Below are 26143 nucleotides of genomic sequence, written 5' to 3'. Positions count from 1 at the left end.
AAAGACTTTTTCATTGGAATTTCCAGTTTCCACGGACAGGCTGAGATATAAACATTACAATAATTTTCCCCTTACGGAGCTTATTTCCGAAGACATTGTGAGCAAAAAATGTCAATATTTTCAGAGTTACACTAATTTGAAATTGTTTGTAAACTACCATTATTCTTGAGTTTTAAAGGTAAAAGAACATTAGAGATAAAGAATGAACTGTTCAAGAGTATCATTTTTTTAATTAGCTAATATTCTGATGCTAAAAATGTGTTGCGAATACCATAGTTGCTTCGTACAGATTTTGTTTTCGATTTTTAATTCCAAAATTACATTTTCTTATGCATTTATCACAACGATTTTTACAAATCACGCCGCTCTTGTAAATTCTTCAAGACTGTACATTAGGATGTGTAATTAAACTGTAAAGAATCAACTGTTCCGGGGCCGGGTATCGAACCCGGGACCTTTGGTTAAACGTACCAACGCTCTCCCAACTGAGCTACCAGGGAACTCTACCCGAAACCGATCCAATTTTTCCCTCTATATCCACAGACCTCAAAGTGGGCTGACAACCGTCAAGCAACCAACATTGAGTGCACACTAACTCTGTGTGACTTAAATTGTGGTTTTCTGTTACGTACAGTGACTGTATTATGCAAATCAAACTTTCAGGAATAACTCCCTGTAAAGTTAATTTAGACAATTTTCAAATTAACTTTACAGGGAGTTATTCCTGAAAGTGTGATTTGTGTAAAGAATCAAGTTCCTAAAGTTGTATGATTTGTAACAATTTTTGTGATAAGTGCGTAAGAATTATATCATTTTTAGTTAAAAACTGAAGCAAAATCTTTACAAAGCAGCTGATAACACATTTTTAGTTTCGGAATATTACCCAATTAAAGAAATGATACTTCTGAATATTTCCTATTTGTAATATTCTTTTACCCTTAAAACTAAAGAAAAAAGATATTTTACATACAAATTCAAATTAATGTAATTTTGAAAATATTGAGATTAGGACACATGTTTGTATGACTCTTTGCTCAGAATGTCTTCGGAAATAAGTTCCGTAAGTGACGGTAAATCCTCGTGAATCACCCTGTATACAGGACGATTCGCGACTAATGATCCGCGCTTTGGAATCAGTTCCATGGGCCATTTAGAACATAAAATGTCATATGGACATGAATACGATTATCAATCGTTACAGAATTACAGCTGATTGAATCCTACGGAAGTAGCAGTGGTTTTGAGCTGAACTAAGAATTATTCACTTAAAATACACATACATATTAATTCAAAATGCCTACTAAATATGTTGTTGTTCTTTTCTAATGCCAGACGTTTAACAATAAAGTCATTTGACCACTTGCACTCCAATATTTTTCAAAAATATTATTATTGTCAGCCACTGAAGCACAGATTTTGAGGTGTTCCGAATCCATTTCTTGGTTTGAGTTGCATAATGGGCAGTTAGGGGGCTGATATATTCCAATTCTATGCAGGTGTTTGGCAAAACAATCATGGTCTGTTGCCAATCTAAATGCAGCTACAGACGATTTTCGTGGTAAATCGGGAATTAACTGTGGATTATGATCCAGAGAGTTCCATTTTTTCCTTGAGATTGTATTATCAAATTTTGTTTGTTGAAGTCTAAGTATGTAGATTTAATAAATCTTTTCACAGAGTAATATGTAGATTTAGTAACAGGTCTGTAAATAGCAGTGCTGCCCTTCTTTGCTAAAGCATCCGCATTCTCGTTTCCCAGGATTCCACAATGGGATGGTATCCATTGGAATACAATTCTTTTATTGAGTGATATTAATTGAGAGAGCATTTTAGTTATTTCTGCTGTTTGAGATGAAGGTGTGTGTTTAGAGACTATTGATAGAAAAGCTGCTTTGGAGTCTGACAATATAACTGCATTCCTAAATTTATTGATGTGAAATAGAAGATTCCTGAGACTTTCATTTATTGCAACGATTTCTCCATCAAAACTTGTTGTTCCATATCCAAGAGATCTATAAAGTGAGAAGAGACAGCACGTAACACCTGCACCGGCACATCAGTTTGGAAGTAGATTTTCAAATATCTCACCTCCCACTTGAATGCACTTGGTCGCACAGATGTGAATGGCGCGCGTAGCATTCCGTACCTCGTCACGGCTGTCCCTGATAAGCGCAGCTGATAATCTTCCTCTTCTACCCCGTACTTCACGTCACAGTGCAACCCTCCGTTTAATTTACATTCCAACGTTTCCATTGCGATGCACTCCAAAACCTGATTCACAGTATGATGTTCGGGTTTTTACGAATAGCTTTCAAACTAATGATAATCGGATCCATGTTAATAGGACATTTTTTGCTCAAAATTTCCTAGAGAACAGATTCCTAAAGCGAGAGTAATTATTTGTGAATCACTCTCTATAAGAAAAGATAGAAATTGTTTAGTCTACTACGTCAATTAACATGACTATCTCGTTATATGACGTCATTCCATTTTCGACCAATGAAGTGTAATGCAATTTTGAATTCCAACCAATCACAGTCAGACTTTGCGATAATTTTTGCAGCTAGATTTATCGCTATCAATTTATCGCATGGTCGTTCTTTTGTTTAGTCGTTGTCCCCAACTGTTTCCCTGTAAATTGATGATCATGAATACATTAAGATGCAACTACACGGTTAAACTTTTCTTTCAACTTTAAAGCAATGAATTCAAGATTGATATTTCATCATCATCATCATCATCCTTCACGAATTAGGCCTCTGTAGACCTGTTTCGGCCCCATCTAGCAGTCTTCTTAACGGTCTTCCTGGTCGACGATGTCCTCTAGGTTTATATTGCATCATAATTTTTGGGATTCTTGAATTTTCCATTCTTCTTACATGATCTAGCCAATTGAATTTGTATCTGGTGATTTTTTCTTCTACTGACTCTACTTCTAATTGTTCTAAAATTTCTTCATTCCTTTTTCGGTCTAAAAGAGTATATCCTGCTGTTCTCCTGAAAAATTTCATTTCCGTTGCTTTGATTCTGTTCATGTCTTTTTTCTTTAATGTCCAAATCTCGCTTCCGTATAGAAGGGTGGGTAATGCTAGTGTATTATATATTTTTATTCTTGTAGATTTTTGTACTAATTTAGCTTTTAATGTATTGTTTATTATTCCTAGAATTTGTGTAAATTTGGTAATTTTCTTGTTCACATCTTTTTCATTTTGATAAGATATTTCACAACCCAGATAATTGAAATTTTGCACTTGTTCGAGGCATTGGTTATTGTGTATTATCTTACTTCTCACTGGGTCTTGTCCTAAAAATGCCATTACTTTTGATTTTTGTGCTGAAATTTCCATCCCAAAATCTTTTAATATTTCATTTAATGTATACAATCCTCTTTGTAAATTATCCTCTGAATTGGAAATTATGACTTGATCATCGGCATAGAGTAAGGTATTTAATGTTAGAGCACTGGTTATTTTGATTCCTGATGTGTAGATTTGGTTCCATTTTAAAATAATTTCATTTATATAAATATTAAATAAAGTTGGTGATAGTGGACAACCTTGTCGAACTCCATTATTAACTAATTTTCTTTCGGATATACAGTTATTTATTTTGACACTTATTTTGCTGTCCGTGTAGATTTCTATTATATTTTGGAATAGCAAATTTGGAATATTTTTTTCTTGTAATATGTCGAATAAAAGGTCTCTTCGGACTTTATCAAAAGCTTTCACAAAATCAATAAAAGCTATATGGGTTTCTAAATTAAATTCTCTTCTTTTTTCCAACAATAGTTTAATACTAAATAATGGATCTACACATGATCTTCCTTTTCTAAAGCCATTTTGACACTCCAGAAGGAAAGTTTCAGCATGTTTTTTTAATTTTTCATTTAAAATCCTACTAAATATCTTATAACATGTGTTGAGGATACTAATCCCTCTATAGTTTTCAACATTCTGTTTATCTCCTGTTTTATATATGGGAATAATTACACTATTTTTCCATTCTTCCGGTAAAGTGGCAGTCAGATATATTCTGTTTTGATATTTAATATTAATTAATATATTTATGCTGTGACGACGACGTTCAAAACGGCGCACCATGTAGACACAAAATGTTCATGCATCTTAATTGAACGTACCTTTTAAACTCGATTCTTTCAATATTCTTCCCAGATTGCACGCATACTCGATTGGAATATTGAACTGTGTAGATGCAGCTTTAGTTCCGTTACACATTACAACGATTATGAGTTTGTCGAGCTATAAAAAATGCTTTCGTGTAGCACTCATTGTAAGTAACGGTCGAAATAAGACACAGCTGACGTTGGTCCTGCTTCCACAGGTAACATAATCTATAAAATTGTAGCCTATAACATTTGTATTGAAATTAAACAATTAATAGACGTTCAATTTTATGTAACATCATCGCATATCAAACCCAAAGACCTTGCATAGTAATAATGTCTTTGATCAAACTGCCTTCCGTATGGCGTAATAAAATTTGTGTTTTAATTAGGCCTATCTATACAGAGATGGCTTCACTTTGTAGCAACATGTCTCGCTGTGAATTCATAAGCATTGGTATATTGCTGTCCCCACTGTTACTGTTAAATTAAATTATGATTTCAGCAGATAATGAAAATGTATTTATGTTATAATAATAAGAGGAAAGTGCAGTACATGTAATTAACATTGTTAAACCTGTATTTCGCAATTGGCATTACTGAATAATAACATCGAATTTCTTTATTGCAGTAATCGATATTCATCTACGAGTATTTCAACTTCACAATGTCTGAATAGGTTAAGTATTCGTTAATAAACAGTTATTAACATTTTGTGATCGAATTTTAGGGATATATTATATATATATTTTTATTTTATTCACGAAATAATCCTAATAAATGTCACTCGAGGTCTGAGATTTCCTAGATAAATCTCGGACCTCTCGTGACATTACTACAGATTATCTTCCAGAAGCAATATTCGTGACTTAAAGTGTTTTATCAGAATATCAAGGGGTCTGGACGGAGGAGGGCAACCTGGCGGTACTGAATGGTGCGCAGATGACCCTGTCTTGCCGGGCGGGCACCCCTCTGGAGTACTGTTGGTTCCGACATCCCTCTGGAGAACACCTTCGCTTCAGCATCCCCAAACAGCCACTGCAGCGAGATCCGTTCCGCTTTTACTGGTTCGCAGACTCCCTGCATCTAGGGGTGTGCGCCCTCAGTGTGTCGCAGGTAGACTTGTATGTGGATTCGGGGCAATGGGGCTGCTACGTCAACGACCCGGACAACGCAGATGAAGACCTGGAAGTACTCATCAATGTCACTGTCGCTAGTAAGTAAGGTCCAGACAGTTGCAATATAATATACTGCTATCACATTATAGGTAATCTTATTGCGGAAGTTTCCATACCTAAAGTGTTCCCATTGATGAATGTTAATGTAAGATTGAGTCAATCAATGCACGGCTGAATGAATTAACGTACGATTAGATGAATTAACGCATAATGAAATAATTATATATGCCAATACGAAATAATGTACGACTGAAGGAATTAGTATACGAATGAATGAATGAATAAATGAATGAATGAACGACTAAAGAAATTAATATTTGACTGAATGAATATACGACTGAATGAATTAACATTCGTGCACTACTGTACTTATGTCGTGTGCTACTGTACTGTGCCCTGCACTACCGGTACTCTAATATGTTGTGCACTACTGTACTACGTCGTGCATAACTCTAATACTTCGTACTCTACTGCACTTATGTCGTGAGCTACTGCACTTCGTCGTCCACTACTGTACTACGTCGTGCACTACTGTACTACGTCGTCCACTACTGCAATACGTCGTGCACTACTGAACTACGTCGTGCACTACTGTACTACGTCGTCCACTACTGTAATACGTCGTGCACTACTGCAATACGTCGTGCACTACTGTACTACGTCGTGCACTACTGTACTACGTCGTCCACTACTGTAATACGTCGTCCACTACTGTAATACGTCGTGCACTACTGTACTACGTCGTGCACTACTGTACTACGTCGTGCACTACTGTACTACGTCGTCCACTACTGTACTACGTCGTCCACTACTGTAATACGTCGTGCACTACTGTACTACGTCGTGCACTACTGTACTACGTCGTCCACTACTGTAATACGTCGTCCACTACTGTAATACGTCGTGCACTACTGTAATACGTCGTGCACTACTGTAATACGTCGTGCACTACTGTACTACGTCGTGCACTACTGTACTACGTCGTCCACTACTGTAATACGTCGTGCACTACTGTACTACGTCGTGCACTACTGTACTACGTCGTGCACTACTGTACTACGTCGTCCACTACTGTAATACGTCGTCCACTACTGTAATACGTCGTGCACTACTGTACTACGTCGTGCACTACTGTACTACGTCGTCCAGTACTGTAATACGTCGTCCACTACTGTACTACGTCGTGCACTACTGTACTACGTCGTGCACTACTGTAATACGTCGTGCACTACTGTACTACGTCGTGCACTACTGTACTACGTCGTCCACTACTGTAATACGTCGTCCACTACTGTAATACGTCGTGCACTACTGTACTACGTCGTCCACTACTGTAATACGTCGTGCACTACTGTAATACGTTGTGCACTACTGTACTACGTCGTGTACTACTGTACTACGTCGTCCACTACTGTAATACGTCGTGCACTACTGTAATACGTCGTCCACTACTGTAATACGTCGTGCACTACTGTACTACGTCGTCCACTACTGTAATACGTCGTCCACTACTGTAATACGTCGTGCACTACTGTACTACGTCGTGCACTACTGTACTACGTCGTCAACTACTGTAATACGTCGTCCACTACTGTACTACGTCGTGCACTACTGTACTACGTCGTCCACTACTGTAATACGTCGTCCACTACTGTAATACGTCGTGCACTACTTTACTACGTCGTCCACTACTGTAATACGTCGTGCACTACTGTAATACGTTGTGCACTACTGTACTACGTCGTGCACTACTGTACTACGTCGTGCACTACTGTACTACGTCGTCCACTACTGTAATACGTCGTGCATTACTGTACTACGTCGTCCACTACTGTAATACGTCGAGCACTACTGTAATACGTCGTGCAATACTGTACTACGTCGTGCACTACTGTACTTATATATATTATTTTAATGTACCGAAGTACATATGATATTTCCATGCAGATATTCTGCGTCATCATACGATGAAAGAGTAATGGAACGGAGAAAAATTCTCTCCGACGCCTGGATTTGAACCCGGGTTTTCAGCTCTACGTGCTGATGCTTTATCCACTAAGCCACACCGGATACAACCCCGACGCCGGTTAGAATCGTCTCAGATTAAGCTCCAACTCTTGGGTTCCCTCTAGTGGCCGGATCCCGGCCAACTAGTCACTCATATCGAGTGCACCGCAGCACATGTGTGGACTTCGGTCCTGCGTTCATAGACATCTATGAGGTAGTGCAGAGGGCGGCCACTAGAGGGAACCCAAGAGTTGGAGCTTAATCTGAGACGATTCTAACCGGCGTCGGGGTTGTATCCGGTGTGGCTTAGTGGATAAAGCATCAGCACGTAGAGCTGAAAACCCGGGTTCAAATCCCGGCGCCGGAGAGAATTTTTCTCCGTTCCATTACTCTTTCATCGTATACTGTACTTATGTCGTGCACTGCTGTACTGACTGAATGAACTATTATAAGACTAAAGGAATTAATATAAGACTGTAATATAATACTGAAAGAATTTATATAAGACTGAAGGAATTAATGTAAGACTGAAGAATTAATAGAAGACTGAAGGAAATATTATAAGACTGAAGGAATTAATATAAGACAGAAGGAATTAATGTAAGACTGAAGAATTAATAGAAGACTGAAGGAATTATTATAAGACTGAAGGAATTATTATAAGACTGAAGGAATTATTATAAGACTGAAGGAATTATTATAAGACTGAAGAATTAATAGAAGACTGAAGGAATTATTATAAGACTGAAGGAATTATTATAAGACTGAAGGAATTATTATAAGACTGAAGGAATTAATGTAAGACTGAAGAATTAATAGAAGACTGAAGGAATTATTATAAGACTGAAGGAATTATTATAAGACTGAAGGAAATATTATAAGACAGAAGGAATTAATGTAAGACTGAAGGAATTAATATAAGACAGAAGGAATTAATGTAAGACTGAAGAATTAATAGAAGACTAAAGGAATTATTATAAGACTGAAGGAATTATTATAAGACTGAAGGAAATATTATAAGACTGAAGGAATTAATGTAAGACTGAAGAATTAATAGAAGACTGAAGGAATTATTATAAGACTGAAGGAAATATTATAAGACTGAAGGAATTAATGTAAGACTGAACGAATTAATACAAGACTGAAGGAATTATTATAAGACTGAAGGAAATATTATAAGACTGAAGGAATTAATGTAAGACTGAACGAATTAATACAAGACTGAAAGAATTAATATAAGACTGAAGAAATTAATGTACGACAGAAAATAGTATTGTATGATTTAACGGATTAATGTACGACAGAAGAAATTAATGCATAAATGAACTAATGTACGGCAAAAGAAATGATTGAAGGAATTAATGTACGACAGAAGAAATTAATGAATTTATTAATGTACGACAGAAGAAAGGATTGAAGGAATTAATGTACGACATAAAATATTATTTATGAATGAATGCATGAATGTACGACAGAAGAAATTAATGCATGACTGAATAAATTAATAGGCCTATACGACAGAAGAAACTAATGAGCGAATGAATTAATGTATGACAGAAGAAATTAATGACTGAATTAATGTACGACAGAAGAAATTAATGACTGAATTAATGTATGACAGAAGGAATTAATGACTGAATTAATGTACGACAGAAGAAATTAATGACTGAATTAATGTACGACAGAAGAAATTAATGACTGAATGATTTAATGTACGACAGAAGAAATTAATGACTGAAAGATTTAATGTACGACAGAAGAAATTAACATATCACTGAAGAAATGTATTGTAATATTTCTTTGCAGAGCGAAAAGTTACATTTGTTCGAACCAAATTTCTGCATATTTAAAGGAAAAAGTTTAAATTCTTTCAATCATTTATCATTGTAATACAATGTTCTCTTAAATTGGCAAAGTATATTGGGAATTAAAACAAAGGCTTTCCGAAAACACGCTATGAAATATTTCATATAATACTAATATGCGTTACAAGAGCGGTATTTTGAAGTTTTCATGTATGAGGAAAAGTTTGAAAAAGCGAAACGTAGTTGAGCTTTTTTAATTTCCGAGAATTGAAAGAAAACATACCGCTCGTGTATCGTACATTATTTTGTGCGAAGATCGTTTATTACATACCTGAAAGAGGAATTTCTAATTTGTTGCAATGAAATCTCCATCTTTGTTTTTGTTCAATGACAGCAAATTTACAAAACAAAAATATCTATCTTCAACATTGTTGCTTTAAAATATTTTCTGTATTTACTATACTCCAGCAGGCCGTGATATACGTCTGTCTTTTTTCCCCCCAGTCTATAAATGCGAACTTAAAACAAACGGTAAGGTTATGTAATGATTTATTTTTCATTTCAATATTTTAACAATATTATTTATACAACATATTGCAGTAATAACATCGGCATCTGGAATCTTGTTGTTTTTTTCACGGCTTCCTTAATGTTACTTGCATCACAAATGCAGTAACTTTAGTGGAGTTGTAGAGTTTACTTAATTTTTGCAAATATTTAAAAACAATAATTAACAGTGCAATTTAGGTGAAATTGCAGTGGTAAGTTTCTAATTTATAATTATTACTATATTGAACGTTTCTAAAAATAATATTTTAAAAGCCTAAAGCAGTAAAATCAATATGTCACTTAAGCGGTAAGAAGAGGGAAATTGTTATGTGTGTTAGGTTGGGAATACTGAATGTGGAATTTTAGACTTTCTGCGGATTGGTTTTGTGCGGAAAACAAGGAAATACGCACGATCTCGCACAAAACAATTTATCTCTCTAAAAGGAAGCAGAAGCGAGCAAAACTGTATCGAACTTTTTATTGGAAATATCTCAAAGAATAACCCCCTTGAAATTTATGACATTTCTTATCGTTCACTCCGTACATTAGTAATGAAATCAATTTTCGTCCCTACAGGAACAAACGTGGTGAGTCTGGTGGAGGAAGTGTTGTTCTCCCCGGAAGATACGATTCTTCAGTGCTACTCTGTACCATTGGGAAGTCCCTTGCAGTACTGCCGCTTTATTCGTCCTGATGGAAAGGGCTTCAACGTCGTCCCAGGAAGTGTGTGAGTACCAATACGATCACGTCGAATTACGGCAAATCTTCACGATAAGGAGAAATTGAGAAATGTGGTAATTTAACGGACACGTTCAGAATAGCGTCACTTCCTATTGTTATTTATTTAAATTTAAATATACAGAATAAAGAATATAATTACAAACAAACAAGAGAAATAGAAATAAAACAATACAATCAATATAAAAAGGAGATACAGTAGTATTAACAAAATTTGAGACCGAATGAGCAGCGATCGTGTTCGGTCGCAGTTCAGATATAATATTAATAGGCCTATAAGAGAATATAAAATAAAATAAAATAGGAAATAAAATTAAAATTACAGTTACAGAAATTATATAATAAAATATTAATATAAGAGAAATATATAATATAAAAAAATAAAATAAGTAATAATAATAAAAATAAATAAGTAAAATGAAATAGGAACTAAAATTTAAATTACAGCGGCAATGGAATTATATAATATAATATTAACACTAGAGAAGAATAATATCGCACGTGAAAAGTAGGTCTATATATATTTCTAAATCATAGAATACAAATATAATATAGGTTGATTAATTCATACACATAGGCTATAAATTTATTTAATCAAATTGAAGATATTAACATGTTTCTAATTTTCTTATTATATGTTAGTGGGTTACATGTTAGAAGTTCTGGGTGTAATTTAGTTAAAGCATTGTACAACCGAGGGCCAAAATTTATGCTATGCTTTAGACCAGCAGATGTGAGACATTTAGGTTCTACTAATGTTGAATTAATATTTCGTCTTGTGTCATAATTGTATGTCTGTAATACAAACTTATTACGATTTTTATGATAAAATTTTAACAGCGTATACTTATAAATTTGTTCAATATTAAATACATTAAATTCAGAATAAATTAATTTAGTTGGATAATCGAAACGTTTCTTCAAACAAATTTTAATTATTCGTTTTTGCAGTAAATTTAATGGACTAAGATTAATTTTAGTACTTCCACCCCAAACGATTATTCCATATTGAATGATAGACTGAATAATGGTCAAATAAACATTTCGTAGAACTCTCATGGGTAAGTAGCTTCGAAGATTAACGAATTTATAAATTGTTTTACGAAGCCTCTTACAAAGATAAGTAATGTGATGAGACCATTTTAAATTCTGATCAATAATGATACCCAGATATTTGACATACGTGGCTTCTTTCAATGGTGGACATTTACAACTTTTGGGATCTAAACAATTTTCACTGTGTATTATTTGATGCAGCTCCGTACGTAGATGAAATTATTGGAGATCATCAGTGCGGTTTTAGGCGTAATAGATCGACTATTGATCAGATTTTTTGTATTCGACAGATAATGGAGAAAAAATGGGAGTATAAGGGTACAGTACATCAGTTATTCATAGATTTCAAAAAGGCATATGACTCGGTTAAGAGGGAAGTATTATATGATATTCTTATTGAATTTGGTATTCCGAAGAAACTAGTTCGATTAATTAAAATGTGTCTCAGTGAAACATACAGCAGAGTCCGTATAGGTCAGTTTGTATCTGATGCTTTTCCAATTCACTGCGGGCTAAAGCAGGGAGATGCACTGTCACCTTTACTTTTTAACTTCGCGCTAGAATATGCCATTAGGAAAGTTCAGGATAACAGGCAGGGTTTGGAATTGAACGGGTTACATCAGCTTCTTGTCTATGCGGATGACGTGAATATGTTAGGAGAAAATCCACAAACGATTAGGGAAAACACGGAAATTTTACTTGAAGAAAGTAAAGCGATCGGTTTGGAAGTAAATCCCGAAAAGACGAGGTATATGATTATGTCTCGTGACCAGAATATTGTACGAAATGGAAATATAAAAATTGGAGATTTATCCTTCGAAGAGGTGGAAAAATTCAAATACCTTGGAGCAACAGTAACAAATATAAATGACACTCGGGAGGAAATTAAACACAGAATAAATATGGGAAATGCGTGTTATTATTCGGTTGAGAAGCTCTTATCATCCAGTCTGCTGTCCAAAAATCTGAAAGTTAGAATTTATAAAACAGTTATATTACCAGTTCTTCTGTATGGTTGTGAAACTTGGACTCTCACTCTGAGAGAGGAACATAGGTTCAGGGTATTTGAGAATAAGGTGCTTAGGAAAATATTTGGGGCTAAGCGGGATGAAGTTACAGGAGAACGGAGAAAGTTACACAACACAGAACTGCACGCATTGTATTCTTCACCTGACATAATTAGGAACATTAAATCCAGACGTTTGAGATGGGCAGGGCATGTAGCACGTATGGGCGAATCCAGAAATGCATATAGTGTGTTAGTTGGGAGACCGGAGGGAAAAAGACCTTTAGGGAGGCCGAAACGTAGATGGGAGGATAATATTAAAATGGATTTGAGGGAGGTGGGGTATGATGATAGAGACTGGATTAATCTTGCACAGGATAGGGACCGCTGGCGGGCTTATGTGAGGGCGGCAATGAACCTTCGGGTTCCTTAAAAGCCATTTGTAAGTAAGTAAATGATACCCAGATATTTCACATACGTGGCTTCTTTCAATGATGGAAATTTACAACTTTGGGATCTAAACAATTTTCACTGTGTATTATTTGATGCCCAGTTCGTTGCTGAATAAATAGAGACTGACATATACTGAGTTCGTACTCCGGCATGTTACTACATGGGCAAGGGTCATTGCTCATATCAATTTTTGTATCTTTTCAATTACTCCTTCACAGCTAGACTCAACGTAATCGGGTAATTATTATGTAGCCGAAGTTATGTTTTCTTTGACTTATTTAGAGACATTCTATAAAAGCGATACCGCTAGAAATTTTAATGTGTCTGTTAATTCTATTTTGGAAATCAAAATCAATATCAACTAGTGGCTTGTGCAGCAAATGTTGCAAACTACGTTCATTATACGTTCAAATAAACATTTTTCAGATTTATTTTCAATGAAGAATACTAGACATTCGGAAAGTTATTTGCTTCCATAATAATGAAAGATACTCTCTCTCGAGCCAATACTGAAGAGAACCACGCATATAAATATCTACACCACACCGCCATTAAATATATAAAAAAGACCCAACCCCACTTGATTAATAATTATAAAAATATTTGATTTTTAATAATATTATTATCTTACGTAAGTTTTATAGCTTTCAGTAACATATACTATATATACTATATAGCCGCCACTCAGTAAAATATAGAAATCAAAATCTAATTTAAGTTATTCTCTACATCTACTTATATAACCCCAAAACCTTTCACTTTCATATCATCAATATTACTTACTTACTTACTTACTTACAAATGGCTTTTAAGGAACCCGAAGGTTCATTGCCGCCCTCACATAAGCCCGCCAGCGGTCCCTATCCTGTGCAAGATTAATCCAGTCTCTATCATCATACCCAACCTCCCTCAAATCCATTTTAATATTATCCTCCCATCTACGTCTCGGCCTCCCTAAAGGTCTTTTTCCCTCCGGTCTCCCAACTAACATTCTATATGCATTTCTGGATTCGCCCATACGTGCTACATGCCCTGCCCATCTCAAACGTCTGGATTTAATGTTCCTAATTATGTCAGGTGAAGAATACAATGCGTGCAGTTCTGTGTTGTGTAACTTTCTCCATTCTTCTGTAACTTCATCCCGCTTAGCCCCAAATATTTTCCTAAGCACCTTATTCTCAAACACCCTGAACCTATGTTCCTCTCTCAGAGTAAGAGTCCAAGTTTCACAACCATACAGAAGAACCGGTAATATAACTGTTTTATAAATTCTAACTTTCAGATTTTTGGACAGCAGACTGGATGATAAGAGCTTCTCAACCGAATAATAACACGCATTTCCCATATTTATTCTGCGTTTAATTTCCTCCCGAGTGTCATTTATATTTGTTACTGTTGCTCCAAGATATTTGAATTTTTCCACCTCTTCGAAGGATAAATCTCCAATTTTTATATTTCCATTTCGTACAATATTCTGGTCACGAGACATAATCATATATCGATATAGCACTGATATGTATAATTAATGAAAAATAGTCACATCAAGGCATTAACTACAATAATATTTTATTTCTAATAGTAATAATGTCATCAAACCACCTTAAGTTTTGTAGTTTTCAATATCCAATACACAGCAGTACCCAGAAAATTACACACCACAGAATTGAACCTGTAAATTATTTTTAGTAAGATAAGTTTTTAATAACCAATTTAATTTGAGCTCTAAATATGTCAGCATTCTTGCAGATCATGGCCTTCGTGTAATATTGTTTACTGTAGTGTGTGTTTTGTTTTATTCTGAAATGGAACACGGCCGACTTGATGCTCGCTTCGCTTCTCCTGAATGCAATTAGCTAGTTCTCAAAACTGGCGACAGATGGATTTTGGCAAATAGGAAAATTATGTAGGAAAATTGACATTTCACTGAAAACTACTATTTTTTTCGAAAAACTTTGGGTTCCAAGCTTCAAAATGAGGGGTCATTTATTAAAATCCGTTCAGCCGTTTTCCCGTAATTTCCATAACCAGTTCAAATTATATATATAGATATAGATATAGTCAATAACATTTTATTATATCCATTGTTGACATTGTAACTTCACCGAAACGGATGCCATGATCTATGTAACTAATAGTTCAATATTACCTTACCTACATAAGCATCTACCAGTGAATAATAATTTTGATGATGTTTACATGCGGAAGTAATTATTATTACGGTCATGTTGCCATTCCTTCGCTTCATGCCTTTCAAATTGTTAAAAGATGAGTAATAAATGTTTCAGTTAATATTGAATTATGCCAGCCCTGTCGGATTCCTTATGTAGATGGAGAACCATCTGGTGGAGATTCCAGATATTAAACTCTGTTTCGTGATATGCGCACTCAGAATTCGTCTCCACGAAATAGGCTAAATGTCTCTACTGTATCTTCTTTATACTGTGGTCAGTCTATCTACAACACGTGTACCCAACAGAACATGATAGGAAATGGACAGTTCCATTCTTCCGCCCAGCCTCAGATTAGATAAGCAACCTTGTTAGTCTGCCATGTCATGAAAGGTAGGCCTACTTTCTGTTATCCGTATTTACATTTCGGTTTTGTAATATTCTTTATCAATACAAGAACTGACAATAGAAGCGTTTTGTCCTTGAAATGAGTAATTTGTGACTTGAATCTTCTTCCTTATCGATTCATTTTCTTTTATATGCCGTTATTGGAGAACGCATATTATACCTATATAGTTGTAACCGAATGAATGAATTCATAGATGAATGGTTGGGCGAATGAATACCTGGTATGATTGCTGTATAAATGAAACAATTGAGAACTAAATGAATGTTTGAATTAATCCAGAAATGCATATAGAGTGTTAGTTGGAAGAACTGTGGAGAAAAGACCTTTGGGTAGGCCAAGGCGTAGATGGGAGGATAATATTAAAATGGATTTGAGGGAGGTGGGATATGATAGAGAGACTGGATTAATCTTGCTCAGGATAGGGACCAATGGCGGGCTTATGTGAGGGCGGAAATTAATCTGCGGGTTTCTTAAAAGCCATTTGTAAGCAAGTATGAATGCTTGAATTAACAAGTAAATGGAGAGTTGGATGAATGTACTGTTGGATCGTTGAAAGAACCTATGAACTGTGGTTGGGTGAAAGGGTTGTTGGATGGTGGAATGAATAGTTTGTTGTTAGATGATGGAGTGAACAGATGAATGGAGGATTGAATGAATAAGTCAATGAATGGTTTCTTAGATTTGTGAACGAATACATTTTTAGGGGCTTGAATGAATAATTTGTTGGACAGTTGAATGAATAAGTTGTTGAATATATAAAGGAACATATTGTTGGATGGTTGAGTGAATAAGTTTTGAGTGGTTGAATGAACAGGTTATTGGATGGTTGAAAGTGCAGATTGTTTGATGGTTGGATAAATAGGTTATTCGATGGTTGAATGAATAGGTTGTTGGATGGCTGAATGAATAGTTTGTTAGATGGTGGAATGAATAGGTTACTAAGTGATTGAATGAGCAAGTTGTTGGATGGCTGAATGAACAGGTTGTTGGATGGTGGAATGAATAGGTTACTGAGTGATTGAATGAGCAAGTTGTTGATGGCTGAATGAATAGTTTGTTGGATGGTGGAATGAATAGGTTACTGAGTGATTGAATGAGCAAGTTGTTGGATGGCTGAATGAATAGTTTGTTGGATGGTGGAATGAATAGGTTTCTGAGTGATTGAATGAGCAAGTTGTTGGATGGCTGAATGAACAGGTTGTTGGACGGTTGAGTGAATATGTAATAATAATGATAATAATAATAATAATAATAATAATAATAATAATAATAATAATAATAACTTTATTTAACTTCGTAGAGTTAAGGACGTAAGGCCTTCTCTTACACTTAACCAGGATTAAAACTTGCTTACATAGTTGAACATAAAACTGGATCGAATATAGTAATTACATACTGATACAATTTAGGTACATAATGAGATCAAAAGAGGTAGTTACATAAAAATTTACCTCATAAAATAAAAATAAACATAGTGGAATACATATTAATATTGTTAGAATCAAATACGAATCACATAAAAACAGAAGCCGATAATTCAATAAAGAAATGTACACAGTAAAAATAAAAATAAACGCATTAGTATACATATTAGTATTGGATTAAAATTAAGTAGGATTTACATGATTAAACCAGAAACCGACAATTGAATAAAATGTACACAAAAAATAGATTAAGAGTTGGTTGGATGGTTGAGTGAATAGGTTGTTGGATGGTTGAATGAATAGGTTATTGGATGGCTGAATGGTTTGTTGGATAGTTGAATGAATAGATTGTTGGGTGGTTGACTAAACGTGTTGGATGGTTCAAGGATTTGCTTGATTGATGGTTGAATCACTACATTGTTGGTTGGTTGGTTAAATGTATATATAGGCCTATGATTATCGGATGGTTGAATGAGTATATTGTTAGATAGTTGAATGGATAAGTGCATGCAAGAAATGCACCAATAGTGGTTGAATGAATACTTGATGACGGTTTGATGGGTTGAATGATTTTTTTGGTTTTAATTGGTTATTTAACGACGCTGTATCAACTACTCGGTTATATCTTTCAAGAGATTGATGATAGCGAGATAATACTTGGCACAAATTATTCTATTGCAAATCGTTACCAAATAGCTATAAAAACCCTTAACAATCTCTTTCTCTTCAATTTTCGAACTACATCTTCCGCATTCCAACATTGCTGTTAGGGAAGGTAGGGATATTCGGGGATGCTTCTTGTTGTGCAGTAGTTCAATCTCCTGAACTCTCGACTCAAGGGCAAGTGTAACAAAAGCTGAGAATAGTTGCTTTGCTTTTTCCACATCTGTCCTTGATATGCAAGCAATTCCCAGCCATCGAATACAGTTCATCATGAAATATTGTGTTGACAACCAAACAACTCAGAATGTACTTTTTTCTTAAAAATGTGTAAATTTGGGAGATTATGCAAGAAAATCCTGTAAAATATGCATCAATGTATGCACAATAGTCTTTTATGTGCAGAGATGGCTGACATATACAAAATTATGCATGATTAACTTTGCGTATTCGTCAACTCAGACATTCAAAGGAGTGTCGGTATAAAATACTTTTGTGTGACTATCAATTACTCAGTAAGCACATGCTTTTGTATACCTCTGGGTATAACAGAGGAAGTGAAAGGGACGGAGGACCCCCTGCCCATGTGCTTTTCGCTTCCACCGCCTTATGAACAAACGCAGAGTAGGGTTCTGTGCATCAGTGGTGGATTTTAGGCGCTCAGCGAGGTCTGAAAGTTCGTAAAATCTATGATGCACGCCTGATACAATCCGTCACTGACGTTTCTGTCTGCTCGTACCTCACCAAAACATTACTGTCTCAGCCGGGGAACGTGAAGTCGGGAGTTAAGGGGTGGTCTGTAGTGACTCAATCGAGTTAATAGCGCCCAGGCCTGCTTTTGCATATCAATCCCGGCCATCGTATAGCCTATAAGGCTATACAGAGTGAATCGTAAGTACGTATTTCTTTAATTTCATGGGGTTATTCTTTGGGATATTTGAAACAAAAAAGTTTAATAACATTTTGCTCGTTTTGGTTCCTTTTCGAGATAAAAATTGTTTTATATTAAATACTTCATAGCATGTTTTGGAGAAACCATTGATTTAATTCCCAATATGCTCAGTCAATTTAAGAGAGCAATGTATTATGATAATAAATGATTGAAAGGATTTTAGTTTTGTCCTTTAAATGTGTAGAAATTTGATCCGAACAAATGTAACTTTTTCATTGATTATAGTTCACGTTAACACTTTGTTTGTTAAAAACATAAAATTGTTTAGTCACACATTAAAAAGTGTTAAAATTTTAAAAAAAGGACAGACGGCCCGTTTCGACGTGATGTTACGTCTTCATCAGTGTCTCCTGAACTACTGGTGATCTTGAATTCTGCGATGTGCATTTGTCAGTTGTAGGGATGGGGGTGTATTGCTCTTATGGTGGGGGCTGGTTGTTTGTGTGTTATGACGTATCATGACATCAAATAATGTGTGGGTATCGAACTGTAATTGTGTATTAAGTATATGTTGTGGGTATGTTATTGTATGTTTATATATTTCATATTGTTCTAAGATGTAACTTTTTGTTTTACAAATAAATTTTTCAATGTTACATTTGTTCGGAACAAATTTCTGCACATTTAAAGCCCAAACTAATATTCTTTCAAAAATTTATTGCTACTCTTTGGGACATTTCAAACAAAAAATAGTTAAATAAAATTTTGCTCGTTTTTGTTTTCTTTCCGAGATAAAAATTGTTTTATATGGAACTTTTCATAGCGTGTTTTGAGAAAGCCATTGGTTTAATTCCCAATACGCTCAGTCCATTTAAGAGAGCAGTGTATTATGGTAATAAATGATTGAAAGAATTTTAGTTTCATCCTTTAAATGTGTATAAATTTGAGCCGAACAAATGTAACTTTTCGTTATAAAAGAAAATTTTTCAATGTTACATTTCTTCGGATCAAATTCGTACACATTTAAAGCCCAAACTAAGATGCTTTCAATCATTTATTATCGTAATACACTGCTCTCTTAATTTGAGTGAACATGTTGGGAATTGAATCATTGACTTTCCAAAATGAAATGTTTCACATAAAACAATTTTTATGTGAAAAAGGAAGCAAAATTGTATTAAACATTTTTGTTCGAAATATCCAAAAGAATAACCTAGGAATAATATTTAGCAGCGATCTCGGCTGTGGGGAACACGTTACTGACACAGCGGGAAAGGCATGGAGGGCGTTACACTTTGTGATGAGGGTACTAAGGAAAGGCTCTGATAAATCCAAAGAGATTGCATATAAATCACTAGTTCGTCCAGTAATGGAATATGGTGCTGCATGTTGGGATCCTTACAGATTAGAACATATTAAGACACTGGAAAAGATTAAAAAACGGGCTCTCAAGTGTTGTAATAATTCACCATTAAAATGGGACACACTCACGGACCGGAGAAAGCGAATTCGATTATGCGCAATGTTCAAAACATACAGAGGTGAGCCTGCCTGGAGAGAAATAAAAAATAGGTTGCAGCCGCGAAATTACTCTTGAAGGAACGACCACTCATATAAATTGAGGGAAAGAAGACAGAGGACGGACACTGGAAAGTTTTCTTTTCTCAATCGTACTATCAGGGACTGAAATGCTTTACCAGCAGACTTACTAAAGGCTTTACCAATAACCAAGAATGTATTTAAAAATAGGCTTAAGGACTTTACTAATAGACGGTAGTATATTATACACACTACTTAAAGAGTGTGATTGATATCTTGTTATTTGAAGTGTTCTATCAGTGAGGAAGTGTGTTGTGTCAGTGAAGTGTGTAGTGCCAGTGAAGTCTATTGTGTAAGTGAAGTGTGTTTGTGTCAGTGAAGTGGCTGTGCAAAGTATTTGAACAGTGAAATGGTTAGAAGTGTTAGTGAAATCAGGTAGAATCAGTGCAGTGAGTGAGTTGACAGCGAAATAAGTGTAGTGCCGATAGGTACTTGTGCAGGTATGAACCTGTCACACTCGTGGGTCTTAGTTCGAATTTAGGGATAAGATAAAAATTAGATTTACTTTAAATGTTATTTTAAGTGACCATGCTTCATTTAATTTAGGATGCTCCTTGTTATTATTATTATTATTATTATTATTATTATTATTATTATTATTATTATTATTATTATTATTATTGGTTTTTTATTAGTTGTGTTTATTATTAATTGTCATTATTAAGTGTAATTAGTTACACTGCCACCAGGTACATATCCATTTGCAGTGTGAATAAATACATACACATACATACAATAACCCTCAGAAATTAATTATATAACTTACGTTTATTCTGAATATTTCAGCCGTCATTTGTATTCCGGAACTGCATTCTTATGACGTCTGAGATTGTAAGCCAGGTGTGTCTTCTTCAGGGCTGTGTTGGAGCGCTACGTGTACGAGGCAGGCGGTCTGGACCAAGGCGAGTGTGGCCTGAGGATCATTTCCTATAACCTGACGCAGGAGGACGAGGGCGAGTGGACCTGCGTGGCACGACTGCAGGGCAGCGACCAGGAGGGCCAAGACTCTATCATGCTGCTTGCTGACAATATTCAGGAGACCAGTACCGGTAAGTGGAGAAGGAAATGTATGTACAGCATTCCTCAAAAATATCAATTAAATTCATATAATTTTTATACGAAATGTCAAGAAAAAAAATGTGTGAGCCAGCAGAAATCTATTTCCATTCTCATCGAAAAACAATTATGTACAGCCTTACAGAAAAAAACGTGTGCCAAAGAGCTCGTAATTCATTTAATGTCCTCCCCAAAAATTACATTTATAATTCCAAAGATAAGGAATTTGACATCGCATATAATTTAGTGTACTGTTTAAGGGGAGAGGATGGTATTTTTGGGTGAAAAATTAGTAAATTTTCAAAAAAAAAATTCTTTAAAATACTCTTTGATATGTGTGGAACGCATAGCATAACATTTTGTGGGTATTTGTGCCCTTATCGGATGTTGCGTCGCCATTTTTAAACTTCCTGCGTTATGGATTTTTAAATCACTCGTCCATTTACTGTTGTTTCCGGTAAATTAAATTTAAAAAAAAATAATTTCTTTAAAATATTCTTTGATATGTGTGGAATGCATAGCATAACATTTTGTGGGTATTTGTGCCCTTATCGGATGTTGAGACGTCATTTTTAAACTTCCTGCGCTATGGATTTTTAAATCACACGCCCACTTTTATCGGTTTCCAGTAACTTCATTTTTTTTTTTTGCTACATTGCCAGAGAAAAATGGATATAATTTCTGAACTATTAACGATATATGCATGAAATTTAGAACATACATTCTTTAGACCATTAGGAAAGGTTTCTCTGTAACAGAATTTTGTTACTAGATTTCGTTTTAAAAATACATCCGTTGGTTTGCAAGAAAGGAAATCAGAAAATTGTTATTAAATTTTAATTGTTTATTTTACAAACGTAGGGACTAATATAAAAATTCTGTTACAGACAGTTTGTAGAACATGCTTTTGCAAATACATTGCAAAAAAAAGTTTGAATCTATCTTTAAAAACGGTTTAAATATATCGTTTTTAGTACAATCCTGCATTGGGTATATATTTTTTCAAATTTGGGCCCCCAAATAATTTTTTTTTTTTTTTCAAAATATTTATATTTGGTTGAGTTCCTACAGCTATTAGCTCTCTACATACAAAAAATTAATATTTTACACCAAATAGGAAAAAAGTTTTAAATAATGCCATCCTCTCCCCTTAAGTAGTTGCATGTAATTTATTCTAAACCAATATACATAGGCTAAGCCACACTTCTGCAAACAAACTGTTTCAGGCTACTCGGAAAAAATGTTTGTTGATGTTTCAAACGTCTTCAATACACACTGCAGCAAAGAAGTTATTCCCAAACACAAGTTGCTGTGATCCTTCCAGTTAACAGGACGTTTTTCTATTCACACAATGAGCTTCTCGGCATCACAATTCACCTAAAAATTAGTTTATTCTACTTTAGATAAAAAGCTCAATTTGTTACATTATCTAATTCATTCTTTCATAGTGTTTTGCCCAAGGGCAGGTCACTACAAACTCAACTTTCTCCAATCTTTCCTATTTTCTGCCTTTCTCCGCATATGATCCACATAGCTTAATGTCGTCACGTATCTAATGACATTTACTTTTGTTTCTATACATTAATATAACTATTTTATTTTATTAATCTATATATTGAACAGTATATATTTTAAAATCTGTAATAGTTATTTCATGTTTCGAATTATACTGTATCGAAAATAATAAATCAGTTGTAAAATATACGTAATCTACAAATAAAACGAAGGAAATGGGGATGGATTGGCTATACTCTTCGAAAAGAAAATTATACGGAGAAAGAAGCTTTAAGATGGAACCCACAAGACAGCAGAAAGGAAGGAAGGAAGGAAGGCCAAATGTTACCTGGAGAAGAACAGTAGAAGAGGAAATACGGAAGGTAGGAACATCATGGCTCGAAATTTTCAATATCGCTCAGAGTAGAAGAATGTGGCGAAAGTTTGTTGAGGCCATTTGCTCCAAAGGGAGATATAGGATATGATGATGATGATGAAAATATACGTAAGTGGTAGTAAGAATGTAAATAACGTATCGATAAGTGGTGATACATTGATATAGAAAAACCATTTTCCTGAAATTTGGATTCCTTGCTATGGAGCTGGAAAGATGTGTCTACTTATTTGCAGCAGTAAAAATCGAGGTATGAAGTAACTCTCGGCGGATTCTCCCTGCTTGAAACTAAAGCTATTTCACGCAATCATAATAATGTATTTGACATGGGAACTAATCCTCTAAAAAGTAAGTGTGGTATTCTGGCGTTGTGTTATAGGGTTGGGTGTGCTCTTGTGTATAGCAATAGACTGTTACTCACTGTGTTCATGCAGGTCAAGCTCTTTAAACATTTAAATACAAAATTGTCTACTTTACTTGAGCTTTATCATTATAGTGAAAAAAATGGGCAATGAACTACGATTTCAAATAGCTATTCAACCACCGCTTCCGAGACTCTCGACAAGAACGCTAGGACAAACGTTCCTTTCAACAACGACATGCCACACAGCTAGTCCATTTGTCGCACAGAATCTTATCTGGCGTTCGTGTATCTGACACCACTGACCAACATATGTTTTGAATTCGAAATAAGCATGACTTCGACCAACAATGAGAGTATACTGAAATGTATGCGTGATGTCAGGTGATATTTTATTTTAACAATGTATTTCTTTATCTGTTTCAGAGCCTGTGACCGAGACCGAGACCGAGACCGAGACCGTGACCGTGACCGAGCCCGTGATCGAGGCCGTGACCGAGGCGAACGATGTAGGACTGTCCACAGGGACCATCGTAGCCATTGCTATAGGAGGTGCAGGGATACTTCTGCTGCTGGGAGGCATTGCATTTTGCATTGCCAGACGAATGACGTCGACCAAGACACCAACAAGCGACGCCAGACACTGATACCTTGTGCACCAAGTTCCAGATCTTGTCTGCTTGTGATAAACGTCTGTCAGCGCCTCTAAGCATACTTGGGAAATGGCATACTCTGGCCATGATATGAAAAGAATTAAAACTGTGAAGTGAATCTGAAATGGGCTTGGATTTAATGTTGTATATAGTACAAGTGCTTTCGTCTCGTCTTTTTGGGACTAAATATACTATAAATCTATTTCATTTCCAATATAAAGTTGTGCAAGCAAAAGTAAACAATCACATTAAATGCATAGTAAGAAGAGTGACAAGGAATTCTGTAAATTGTTTATATGGACTGTACGGAAATGAGATTTGGAAATTAAATGACGATTACTAAATATGATTACTTATAGCAGAAATGAGACTAATATAGAATTCAGATTGGTAAAATAAGAAATTCAGACATAGGATTACAAATAACATAATTACAGACTGTGTACATGAAATTACAATACAACGTTAGGCAAACTGATTGATTCATGTAAATCAGGGATGAGACGATATTAGCTCCCAATCATGGTAGAAGAGCTCGACCTTAATCACGAGCGCATAGTGCATCCACTGTACCGTAGACAACAGGGATGTACATGCACATGCAGCGAATAAAGGCAGCAATTATTACAATAACTTGCGTTACTAAATTTCTGGCTATGTAATAGGGCTAATTACTCAGTTATTTAATATACATGTACATATATAAACAAATCGCAAAGGGAAGGGTATTTTAGGAACAAAAAGAGAAATAGCAAAGTTAATTGTATGTAAACCATTTTATTGTTAAAAGCAATTATTTATTATTTAAATACTTCACTTCATTGGTTAGAAGAAACTAATAGGGTCTACCTGCTCGACGTGTGTGATCTGTAAGTACTTTTGAGTATTTGTTGAAAAAATAATAATGGCAATATTGATTGAAATAGAGTATATTGATTGTGTGATTGTGAAAATGCAGTCCTTACTCGCCAGTCGTGATTATGTAATGAGTTTTTTTAGAGTGATTTGTGAGATGCACGTAACACGAAAAAACAAATTGATTAAATTAAGATATTGAAGCCATCGTAATTTTTAGGGTCAATCATTTAAGGGGATATGTATGACTTTTAAAACTTCCACAATTTCGGACAAAATTTGTGAAATTTAAACTAACTTACATAAACAGATCTCTAATAATATCATCTGTACAAAATTTGGCGCAATTAGGTCTAATAGTTTTGAAATTATATTTTTAAGTATATTTTATATAGTTTAGTTTAGGGTTTAGTTTAACCTCCAAATTAAACCAAACCCTTTAACTCTATTAAATATAGAATATAATCTAAATTTAACAGAAGAAATACTAAAATCAGAAGTAAACACTGAAATACTAAAACAATTGTCTTTAGAGACAATTAATATTAGGTACCCTCCACAAAACTGGCTTCATTTATACACCGACGGATCCTTGATCTCCAGAGAACAAGGTGCCGGTGCAGGTGTTACGTGCTGTCTCTTCTCACTTTATAGATCTCTTGGGTATGGAACAACAAGTTTTGATGGAGAAATCATTGCAATAAGTGAAAGTCTCAGGAATCTTCTATGCCACATCAAAAATTTAAAAATGTAGTTATATTGTCAGACTCCAAAGCAGCTATTCTATCAATATCTCTAAACACACACCTTCATCTCAAACAGCAGAAATAACTAAACTGCTCTCTCAATTAATATCACTCAATAAAAGAATTGTATTCCAATGGATACCATCCCATTGTGGAATCCTGGGAAACGAGAATGCGGATGCTTTAGCAAAGAAGGGCAGCACTGCTACTTACAGACCTGTTACTAAATCTACGTATTACTCTGTGAAGAGATTTATTAAATCTATATACTTAGACTTCAACAAACAAAATTTGATAACACAAGCTCAAGGGAAAAAATGGAACTCTCTGCATCAAAATCCACAGTTAATTCCCGATTTACCACGAAAATCGTCTGTAGCTGCATTTAGATTGGCAACAGGCCATGATTGTTTGGCCAAACACCTGCATAGAATTGGAATATATCAGTCCCCTAACTGCCCATTGTGCAACTCAAACCAAGAAATGGATTCGGAACACCTCAAAATCTATGCTT

The 26143-nt window shown here is 35.0% G+C and overlaps 1 protein-coding gene across 1 annotated transcript in view; it reads left to right on the top strand.

The window, feature by feature from the left end:
• The window catches only part of LOC138714683 (uncharacterized), a 68455-nt gene extending 44081 nt beyond the window's left edge, over positions 1–24374 (top strand). Inside the window, exons 7-10 of the mRNA XM_069846745.1 lie at positions 5013–5342; positions 10242–10392; positions 20926–21119; positions 23802–24374. Of these exons, the coding sequence (XP_069702846.1) occupies positions 5013–5342; positions 10242–10392; positions 20926–21119; positions 23802–24022 (896 nt within the window). The 3' untranslated portion in view covers positions 24023–24374. The remainder of the gene's footprint in view (positions 1–5012; positions 5343–10241; positions 10393–20925; positions 21120–23801) is intronic.
• The last annotated feature ends 1769 nt before the right edge of the window (positions 24375–26143 follow it).

The sequence above is a fragment of the Periplaneta americana genome, chromosome 15 (assembly GCF_040183065.1).
Source record: "Periplaneta americana isolate PAMFEO1 chromosome 15, P.americana_PAMFEO1_priV1, whole genome shotgun sequence".
In the NCBI taxonomy this organism is placed as follows: Eukaryota; Metazoa; Arthropoda; class Insecta; order Blattodea; family Blattidae; genus Periplaneta; species Periplaneta americana.
This window is presented reverse-complemented; position numbering and strand designations above follow the sequence as displayed.